We start from the raw sequence: 11,774 nt of genomic DNA on the forward strand, positions 1-11,774 counted from the left end.
TGGAGATAAATATCATCACGAATATTTTAAAGGGATGTCCTCGACCAATCACCGTCACCACTTTTAAGAGAGCAATCTCTATTTATAGCTTCGTCAATCTGGTTCAATCCAGTTTTCAGTTATTGAACCTTATAGTGATGTAGTAGGAATAGGTTTAAAAATAAAATATTGATTCTGATCATAAAAGAATGAATATCGTCCATGATAACACAAATGTTGGACATATTTCATATAAACTACTTAAATTATCAAATCCATTTAACTCTATATTTTTTCATGGCGCGGCATTGTAGTTACATGCAGTGAAAAAGTATCCCGGTTCATTAGAACACGTGGAGTTAGCCAAAGCCTCCAGAGCTGTATGTTGAGACAGGCTAAGACAAGTCTGTAGCTCGGCGGATGACGGGCCTTCATCTCAGCTTGCATCAACGCGACTTGTGAAGCACGTTGCTCACTCGCTACAACCATCGTTGTTCACCATCTGTAACCTAAAGACTAGTCATTTGAGGGGCGATGACTGTATCACATGCACGGCTCGGACTAGAGGAGGATTGACCGATTTTGAACCGGTATTGCACGGGAGTTGTCAAACTGGTTGACACGACCTAGGTAGGAAGTAGCGATTAACCACAGAGCGAAACTCTCCATTTTGACACCCAGTCTATCAAGTTTCCTTTTAAAATTCCCCGATTAGGAATTTGTGACAGCTGATTTTGATTTTGGATTCTAGGAACGGCTATATTGGGGTCAGTACATGTGTATTTGGATGTGTGTAAGACTGAGTAACACCTAGCATACGAGCTCTGAAAAATAGTTTTGTGAGCAGCCTCTATACCGGTTCCATGTGCTATTGCACAACGGTGCGCCATATTGGATCGAATAGTTCGGCCTCGAAGTGAAACTGACACGCAAGTTGCCCGAAATAGTAACACCGAAGCGCAGCGATTGGTCCACAGTGACGGGTTTCTAAAACGAACCTGGTCACGTGATGCCAAGTATATAAGCAAGTGGGATTCCCCTGGCCACTTGTTGTTGCCTGCTCGATCGGACTGTGCACATCGTGGTGGTTAGGCCCTTGAACCACCGACGATTGGACTCCGAGGCTCCCCGGTGTTGTCCACGCCGCTTCTGTGAGTACTGTGAGTTACTTACAGACTCAAGGTGAACGAGGAGGCCAGTCCGGGTGTTGGGATCACTCATTAGCTAGCTGACGGCCTTCACCAGTATTGTCTTGCTGCTTGCCGGCTGCCAGCTGATCTGCTAGCCGTCAGGTCGCCTGTGACCTACTTACACAGGAGAGAGAAGAGAGAGCACGGCAACACCCGGCAGTCAGACAGCCATTGCTCTTAACTCGGGTACAAACAGACGGCAGACATGGAGAGCTTAGCAGAGGAGTACATTAATACATTCGATCTGGACCAGTTGGACTTTGCTGAAATCAAGCGTGAGTTTGACGGGAGGGTCCGGTCGGCTTGTTGTGTAGCCGATGCCCCTGGCCCAGTGAGCCCTGCGACCCCAGAATGCTGTCTACCTCCCTCCCCCGCGCTCACGGACGATCTTCCCAGCCCCAAGGAGCAGAAATCTTTGCTGGAAGACCTCAACTGGCTGCAGTGGAGTGCTGGTCTGCAACTGAACGCCCTGTGTGCTCCAGACTTCTCGCCGGAACATGCCCTAGAGGAAATCATAAATTCTGTGGAAAGTGCTCCTCCGTCTGTGGCAACGTCCATAGCGGACGAGGAGGAAGATGACGATGACGACGACGAACTCATTACCGACTTTGATGACATTTCTGACGTTGAAGAGAAGGTGAAAAAAGAAGTCGACGACTCGCCTCAGGTCCCCCAAACAAAGTCACGTGCGAAACATGGTCGTGGAGAGCGTGTGACTCGTCTTGGTGATGAGGAGTTGGTGACGTTACCGGTGCGGGAGCTCAACAGACGCCTGCAAGGGTTCCCTAAAGACGAAGTTCTCAGGCTCAAGCAAAAACGCAGGACACTTAAAAACCGAGGCTACGCACAAAACTGTCGCTCTAAACGTCTGCAGCATAAATACGAACTAGAAAACACGAACACGACATTACAGCAGCAGATTACATCCCTGCAGCGTCAGGTAAGCCACTTGACACGTGAACGAGACTTGTACAAGCAGCAGTGTGGCCTCTTGAGGTCACAGGTCAAGGCAGCAACACCCCCCAGGGGGAGTCGGGATGGCTCTGTCAGCAGTAGCTACCCTAGCTCTCCCGACGACAACTTCTAACCCTCCTTCCCTCCACCCTCCCTCCACCCAAGCTGACAGATGGGGACTTCATGCTGTGCCTAAATTCTGTGATTCTAATGCTAATTCATTTTTTCTACATGGAGATTATATTTAGACTGTGCGTGCAAGTAAGGAGTGCTCGTGCCCGGTGCACGTGAATTGGTGTTGCCAGAACGAGGATTGAGTGCTAGCTAAGACCGACAGCGTGCAGCCGACATGGAAACCTCGCTGTTCAAGACTTGGATACTTGCCAGCTCAGCTGATCGTCTAACCAGTCCTGCCTCAGCGAAACTAGGTCATCGCATTCACTACACTACAAATACGTTATTTATTCTGCTAGACTTTTCAACAGTCTCCTCAACAATGCAAAATAAAGTGTATCTACTGCAATGACTGTGCAGCGAAGCCTACCCACTACACAATTCACCATGGACTTTATGCCATATGCTGTTCGTCGACTCACGGCGCCTCCCGCTTGCTGGAAGTGTATTGATTTTCTAGGTAGGCAACATATAGTCGATATGTCTTCTTTGTGTCGAACCCACTTACAAAGTGAATGCTTCGATGAATTATCGATCACACCAATGTTCCACAGATGTAGAGTTGCACACTGGCAAATAGCCCTGTAGTCGGTATCTGGTTTCTATACTTAGTGCTGTAAAGAACTTGTTTGTGGCTTTTGTCACACCTAAACACTGTTACAATTTGTTAAAAAGTTTCTAGAATATATTGATTACTATTGAATGTCCACACCAGAATCCAGACATCATGCTATTTGACCATATCAAACACATGTTCATTGTTTCAGTATTTTCCAGGTGTCATGTCTCAAATAGTATAATGTTTGTTTGACGGACGGACTAGTTGCCATTGAAAATCTTGTGATAAAAATATTCTGCCTTGAGCAGACTGAAACTGTGCTAATGCTGTCATAGTGTTGAGTTTCATGGTTGATTGTGTGATAGCGTGTCGCGTGACACTTTTTACCTTCCTTCCGCAGTCGCCACCTCTTGTTAGCGGTTACCAGTGTTACATCACATGAAGGTTCAAATGTTTATATTGTTAATTGATAATATTTAGTAGTTGACATTTTTATGGTTATTTCTGTAATTTAACCTGTTTTAGTTCACTGCATGTTTGATGTTGGTGTCGACTGTTGCAGCACTAACCTGAAAATAACACAGAACATATCGACGTGTTAAACGTGTACATATTTCACTACTGCACGTGCACAGTAACACACGTGCGTGTGTCCCACTCTGTCACATTTCCTGTGCATTCTGTTACTAAATAGTGTTCAAGCACTATCGGATGTCTCCGGTGTGAAGACCTGACCAAGGGCAAACAACTCAGTAGTTTGCACGCGGGACACCTCCTTGACTGTGATATATGTAAAATGTCAGTGCACTGACAGCCATGTTGCCATGGTGATGAATCTTTACTGCAGGAATGTGCTGTTATACCAATATACTGTCAGTTAAAGGCGACTGGTGGGTACCGGACATGTCAGCCTATTTTGTAATGCTTATATTTCTCCCCACGATCGAGAAGTGTGCTGGGGAGAAGTTGATCTCGGACAAACCGGAAGATGACGATTGACTATGAAACTGTGTGTGTGCATGTATGAACTGTGTAAGACTAAAACGACAAAAAAAGCAAAAACTAACATAAAAAGGGCCACAACAACCAAATACCTTGTATACGTTTATCTACATGTATGTATGTGTATGTATGAAAAAAAAATCCACAAAAAAAAATTATTCCTCATGTGGGAATGGGACAAAAAAATAGCAAAAGAAGAAAAAAAGTACAAAAATACGAAAAAAAGCTTGGACGAGCAGATGTAACACAAGTGATGCTGGGTCCAGCTCTCGAACTTGCCAGTCAAATTTTGTTGTCCCAGCTGGGACATTCGCACCTAACAAGGTGTGACCAAGCTTGACCAGGTCGGTTACCTCCCCCTGGCCTCGCGTGAATTCCATCCTCACGTGTAGGTCGAAGGGATTGTCATGTATGATGTAAATCCCATGTCCACCGAGTGAGACGTCACCATATTGTCATCTCGAAGCGCCTCCTCGGGGGACCCTTTGTCAGGTTCAGTGATGTGTTGATTCATTGTAACATTCTGTCGTAAGTAAAGCTCTTAGTTGAATCTGAAAAAATGTGATATTACTTATGACACTGACACTTATGTTAACATGTTACCATTTACTGTAAATAGTGTACATACCTGTTACGTGGGAGTTATCTCCCCTTGTTATGTCAGTAGGCGTCAGACTGAATGACCTGTCATTAAGAGTGTATCACGTATGTCTCAGAGCGTGACCCCCAGCAGGGGCACGTTGTTCACTGCATTTGTTGCTATTAGCTTTACCTATGGTTCAGATTGTCAGCTGACCTATTTAAAGCATTAAAGCATGAAAAAAACGATTCTTCTCGTTTTGTCTTGTATTTGTGGTGGGTAGTACGAAGGCCCTGGGCTAACCCACCGTCAGTTTGAGTCCTTCGCAGTGTTCAAAGTTTTGTCTTTGATGTAGCGATGTGAAGAAAGGCTACAAAGTGTTCGTGAATTACATTTTTCAGACATGCCAGCGCACTGCTCTGAAATAGGTCAAGGTACTTGTTTGCAGAACTGGGTTTTCAGAGTTTGACTGATATGCATTTGTATTTAACTGTGGGTTAGCCCAGTGGTGTAAGCCTTCCCTTATCATGCCAAACAACAGGTTCGAATACCCTTGTGGATTCAATGGCTCGGGTGGCTGCGAAATGTATGAGGGAGCCAAACCTGACTAGGCCAGAGTGAGTGAGTTTACTTTTACGCCTCACTCGGCAATATTCAAGCTGTAAATAACCGAGAATGGAACAGATAATCCAATGATCAACAGCGTTAGCATTGATCTGCGCGACTGGGAACCGATGACGTGTCAACCAAGTCAGCCTGCCTGACCACCCTTGGCCAGAAATCAGGACACTCGATTTGCCATATGATCAAATACTGTTGACGTCAATAATATTCCAGTCATATAACAGTATCGAATTAAGAGTCGTATAGGAGTACAAGTAATTTAGACTGGAAGTTTGTTTTATAGGTCACGTGGCCATTTGTGCCCATACATGAGTACTTCAGAGAGAAATATTTAATGATTTGTCGCTCTTTGGAAGAATTGTTTGTTTTAAGAAAAATCGACTTTTAAATATTGTCACCCTCATACCAGATCACTATTTCAATGGATCCCTATTACCTATGGCTACACTGCTGTATCAGCTATACCGAAAGGGGGTGGGGAGCGGGGCACCCTCATTGAATATTGCTGGTAGACCTATCTACCCGGATCTCATGTTGCTGAGAGGCGTCTAATAAGATCGAGTGATTATAATGTTTGTCATTGGATTATCAGATCCATACTCCATTATTTACATACCGCCGATAAATAACTGGGATATTGCAGAGAACAACTACCAAACAGTTGAGACTACGAATCCGTATATTTCTGTTGTATTTCATTTATTTGTGCAATAATGGTAGATTGTACAACAAAGCACAGTGAGTTTGGCATCATGGCAGGTTGTATGATTCTGTGGTCTATCCATACTTTTTATGTGTTTGTCATCTCCAATATCAACCACGTGGGATTGTATCGCTTAGAAACAGTGTTAGAGACATCTATGTGTATAGGCCCTACCCCAGTACTATATAAAGGGATAGTTGGGTACGGTCTATACACCTATGTCTTTAGATCACTGTTTCTAACCGATACAAGCCTTAGTGACATCAACAAGAAGATGGCGGCGGGCGAAAGAGAAACTGAAATTACCAAAGTTATTTTTCAATTTGGAAATACATTCTAGTTTTTAGACTGAGTTTGGTTGTGAAAGGTGGTGTCGATTTGCTTCGGAAACCTATTTTAATAAATGTAGACAAATAAAAATCAAGCTGACCTGAATGAATAAGAACATTTTTTATCAGAGCATAAACTGAGATAAGACACATTTTCCATTTCACATCGGAGAGAAAATCCGGGCAATCTGGGGAACAGAAAATATTGCAGCATAAATAAGTGCTTAATTATCATTACTAGGGATTATGTTTTTTCCACGATCTTAAATTGTTTCATGAACGCTTGGGTAAATCGAATTTCAAAGGTTAATATGGACGTGCAAATCGTTTGTGAAATGTCAGTGGAAGTTAGCGACAGGCTGCGTCACATATGTCATGTATAGATTATTGTAAACGGCCCTTGATGTTAAGTGACGCAATTACCGAATTATCTGTTGAGTATGGTCGATATGGCCATGTTGTACTGAACAAACAATGCTGCGATAGGTGTTAAATAACCCGTAGGGCACTATTGACTGACCTAGTTGTCTAACACAGCTCATAGCTACGTCCTTAGGAACCTTGGTCTAGGGTCGAATCTCATATCAGTACCGACTATATTCTTAGTAGCGTGCGCCATGTTGATTTTCCGTGTTTTCACAACTTTGACGTATGTTATATAGACGTGACACTGGTGGTGGATTAGCCTAATGGTTAAAGCGTTCGCCTCTGATGCCGATAACCCGTGATAACGAAACATCCACTTGCATAGTTTGAGATCGATTGGATCATTTGATAAAGAGTTATCTACAAAAAAACCCCGGCTCCACATGCATTTCATGCCAAACTATAACAACACATTTATGTTCAGAGTTGCAGTTCTTACAATTTTCACAGAAAAGGGGCAATTCATTATTGACAAAAATAACAAATAGAAGATGAACATGTTTCAAATAATTTTACACAATAAGAGGTGCGGTGGGGTAACCTATCGTTCGTTACGCCGACAACAAGGGTTCCATTCCCCACATGGGTACAAATGTGTGAAGCCCATTTTCTGTGTTCCCTGCTATGGTGTTAGAATATTGCCGAAAATCGGCATAAAAGTCAGCGCGCTTACACAACTGAGAACTTAGCAGGGATGTGTGGCCAGTTGGCGTCTTTCCTTACTTAAAATCAAAATCTGTGTAAGTCTGTGTGTTATTGAAGTCCTTTAGCGAACGGTCCTACAGCATGGGAACGTACATACATTCTCTCCCCAAACACATACAGTAAAGAGACTTATCTGCAAGCGCGGATTAGGGTCGACCCTGGGGTGAAATGAGTAGGGCGATATAGGGTTTCCTACTTGTGTCGGGGTGTTTGTATGCGTTATAGTGAGTGGTCTTCTCAGACCATCCATTGGTCATCGTCTTGGGGTTTCACGACGCCGGGCAGCCGTTGCCATCAGAAACCGTTGATCGCACGACGATTCTCCTTCACACAACACAGTCCGGCTGAAGATACCTTGTATACATGCAGTCTTTGGAGATGACAGCTTGCCAGTGTAGGTGATATCTTCGTGGCGAGTGTTGTGTACGTGTGTGTGTGTGAGTATGCTTCTTTGACTGGCAGTTTAGAAGTTGAGATGAAGAATGAGGACAATGTTTCAGGGCTATACATCTCGTTTATTCTGTATAAGTGACTTTTCGGCACATACTCTGTTTCGACGAAACGTCGCCTTTGATACAGAATAAATAAACAAACAAATAAATAAGTAAATAAATAAAATAATTAATAAATAATGTAGGCCTACTGACATTCTCATATATCGTCTTAGGTATGACTGGTCATTATGGATTGGTGTTATGGTCAAATTATCATATCAACGTCAGCACCTCACATGGGACCAGCTGGTCAGGTTCGCTGACTTCGTTAACACATGTCATCGTATCCCAGTTGCGTAGATCGATGATGATGTTGTTGATCACTGGATTGTCTGGTCCAGACTCGATTATTTACAGACCGCCGCCATATAGCTGGAATATTGCGGAATGCGACGTAAATGTAAACTCACCAACACCTCACATCGGTCATGAACTGTCCCTTGATTCTACTGTACACATTGACATAGTTAGTCTGTCGTACAGACCCTAAAGTATATATTTGTATATATCCAAGAAAGCCCAGGCAAGTGTAGAAAACGTGGCAAGTCTAGATTACCTTAGCTTCAGGAATGAAGAAAGTCTCAGGGCTCCATTTCATTATATTATTTTTTTCACTATGAACGTTTTCTCAGTAAAATATGTTCATTTAAGAGACTAGCTGTTAGTCTAGGACAAAGTATTCCACGCGATGGTTTGTCTCTAGAAACAGCCTCCTCGAGGCTACAGTCTCTGACACATATAATACGTCTCTCAGGAGGCACGTTCACGACTCAAGTCGAGGTGTCAGACCCTGCCACCCCCACAAACTAGTTCAGATGGACTCGACCTATCGCTGAAATGGGAAAAAAACGTAACATGTTTTTGGTCGTATGTCTTCTTAGATATGATACGTTTTGACAGCATATGTTTGTGTTTGTGCTTGAGAAATATGTGTAAGCCAAAACAATGACACAGCATTCAGACATTGCATGTGTGTTTCCCAAATCCTGACAACGATCTTGGGCTCTCTGCACTCCTCGTTGCTGGACCGAAGCGGGCACACAGGGTTCACCGACCTCGAAAAACGTGAATGTAGCTGCTCCCACACAAACGCCGAACTTGCTTTTTCTTTCTTTTTCGTGTCAGATTCAAACACACTGATACGGACATGTTTAAGTACTGTTTATTGATTCGGCAAAGTTCAATCAAAATGTTTTAGGAATGATACTATCCAGAAACGACTGTTAGTAAATCGATGCATTGTGTCCGTGGACCCGAAAATATTATATCATGCATTAGTGTCGCCTTAACATTAAGTAAACGATAACATGTCAGTCGACTCAACCACTCAGATGTCACCGCGCAATCCCTGTGTGAGTGAGTGAGCTTCCAGCTATATGGCGACGGTCTGTAAATAATCGAGTCTGCACCGGACAATCCAGTGATCAACAACATGAGCATCGATCTGCGCAATTGGGAACCGATGACATGCGTCAACAAAGTTAGCGAGCCTGACCACCCGATCCCGTTAGTCGCTTCTTACGACAAGCATGGTCGCCTTTGATGGCAAGCATGGGCTGCTGAAGGCCTATTCTACCCCGGGACCTTCACGGGTCCGCAAGCCCTAAGTGTTAAGAGGGGTAGTGTTCAGGTGCGCAGCAAGCCAATTTCTCGTGCAAGTCTTATGGGTTGCAAAACGTTTCTATAGGTAGTACCGAGGGCTTGTCCAACCGTTTTACCAATTATCATGTGTAAGTTCGGGTCTTTTCTTCTCCTGGTGCTTTGTGAAGATCCGAGGAAGAAGTGATCTTCAGCAACCCATGCTTGTTGTAAGAGGAGAGTAAACGACCGCTGGTGGTCAGGCTCGTTGACTGGGTTGACACACGTCTACCTATCCCAGTTGCGTAGATTGATGCTCAAGATGGTAATCATTGGATCATCTGGTCCAGATTCGAATAGTTACATTGACAGCGCACTGTAGCTGGGAGTGTGAATTTAAATAACTAGCAAGCCAGCTGGATAGGGTGGTTAAAAGTGGCGTTCAAGATTGTTGTAATTCCGTAGTGATATGTCCTCTATGTGTCTGCTTGCCCTGGTTCTTAATACTTACATACCAGGGGCCCCTTTCACAAAACTCTCGTAAGCCTAAGGTCTCGTAACTTCTCTCGTAGCATTCCTACTTCCTATTTTACAGTACAGGAGGTACGATGCTACGAGGAAAGTTACGAGACCTTAGGCTTACGAGAGTTTTGTGAAACGGGTCCCAGGGCTTAGTCACCTGAGATACCACGTCACAGTTTTATATGGATACCCCACCCTGCTTCGAGTACCGACGCCGTGGGCTGCCAGGTCCAGACTTCATTTTAATGTTTGGTGGTAAACAACGCCATAAAACAAAATTATCTCACTCGACACACAGATGGTATGGAAAACGTGCAGAAAGTTGATGTTTTTTCAGAGGAGCTCGACTGAACAGTTGACAGTCTGCCATCAATGTTATATTACCTTGACTGCACGTGAACCCGTTCATTTCAAGTGAGTTTAGTTTTACCCAACACTCCGCAGTATTCCAGCTATATGGCGGCAGTCTGTAAATAATCGAGCCTGGACAATGATCAACAGCATAGCCATCGATCCGAGCAGATGGGAACCAAGTGTCAACCAAGTCAGCGAGCCCGACCACCCGATGCCATTAGTCGCCTCTTACAATAAGTCGCCTTTTATGGCAAGCAGGGGTTGCTGAAGACCTATTCTACCCCGGACTTTCACAGGTCCGTTCATTTTTACTCCCAAATTGGCCCGCATGCGCAGATGAACTATTCATTCATGCTGTACTGAAAACTGAAGCAAGGGTATTAATCTTTGGCAATTTCACTCACTTAAACTTCAGCCTTCACAATTTCATTGAATGGATAATCAAATTGAAGTTCTATAGATTTCTAAATCGTGAGTTTAGTTTAACACCGCTTCTAGCAATACTTCAACAATGTCAATGCGGGGTACACCAGAAATAGGCCCCGCGTATTTTACCCATGTGAGGAATCGAACCCGGGTCTTCAGCGATACGAGCAAACGCTTGTATCACTTGGCTACCGCGCCTATTTCTGATAAACTGTTTAAATAATAACTCACATTATAACACAAACATTTGTGTTAAATATCAAAACTATAAGACTAAATAATGACTGCTCCTTTTGAATGCGTGGCTTCTCCCGGTTGTCGTGTTATATACGATGCGACACAGCAGAATGTTCATGACACACATATACTATTACCATTCATTGCTATAGCTCGGTGTCTTCACGTCAATGCTGTCCCCAGGCGCTGCCGTGGTAGTCGAGGTAACTGCCGCTGGAACATCATAGGTACATAGGTGCGTTGATGTACAGCACGTGTCAAATTAACACTACAGAAACATTTTCGGTCAAAACACACGCAAACCCATCTTGACCAAATTGGCACACTGTATATTTAAAGTGTAATTTAATACACCTGATAATTTCGTTAAATCCGTGAAGATCCGCGTTAGCAACATTTCCATTTTTGTAGCAGTCTCGGTTAGAAATATTGGTGGTCGTATGAGGTGACTGACGGGGTCGGGTGGTCAGGCTAGTTGACTTGATTCAGATATGTAATCGTATCCTAATAACATTGATCGATGGTCATGATATTGATCACTGGATCGTCTGACTAAATCAGTTAGACTGCCGTCATATAGCTGAAATATTACAAGATTCCCAACATGGGTGAGGCCCATTTCTGATGTGATATTACTAAATACTGCTAAAGAGGCGTAGAGCTAAACACACTCCTTTCAAACATTAATATTATATCTAATATAAAGTCAGGAATAAGCGTAAGCATACCAATCATATCACAGTCGGTTCTTATGACATTCACGACATACTGATCAACCCTTTGCAGCGTTATTTAAATGTATTCTTTTCCCACTGTCCGCGGCTTCTGATCTGGGCTTTAGGTAAGCTTTCTAAATACTGTACTGCACCATGGCCGCGACAACAGCTGAACACTTTGTGTTGCTACAGCTGTGACTTCCATATGCCACGAACTCACAC

At 43.6% G+C, this 11,774-nt stretch overlaps 1 protein-coding gene across 1 annotated transcript; it reads left to right on the forward strand.

Moving 5' to 3' along the window:
- The first annotated feature begins 423 nt into the window (after positions 1-423).
- Positions 424-4,686, forward strand: LOC137258142 (transcription factor MafB-like). The gene has a single exon (XM_067795708.1). The coding sequence runs from the start codon at positions 1,375-1,377 to the stop codon at positions 2,254-2,256; it is 882 nt and encodes a 293-aa protein (XP_067651809.1). The 5' UTR covers positions 424-1,374; the 3' UTR covers positions 2,257-4,686.
- The last annotated feature ends 7,088 nt before the right edge of the window (positions 4,687-11,774 follow it).

The sequence above is a fragment of the Haliotis asinina genome, chromosome 12, assembly GCF_037392515.1.
Source record: "Haliotis asinina isolate JCU_RB_2024 chromosome 12, JCU_Hal_asi_v2, whole genome shotgun sequence".
Classification (NCBI taxonomy): domain Eukaryota; kingdom Metazoa; phylum Mollusca; class Gastropoda; order Lepetellida; family Haliotidae; genus Haliotis; species Haliotis asinina.

Coding starts and splice junctions, on each gene's coding strand:
- LOC137258142 (XM_067795708.1), top strand. CDS start 1,375: ATGGAGAGCTTAGCAGAGGAGTACATTAATACATTCGATCTGGACCAG.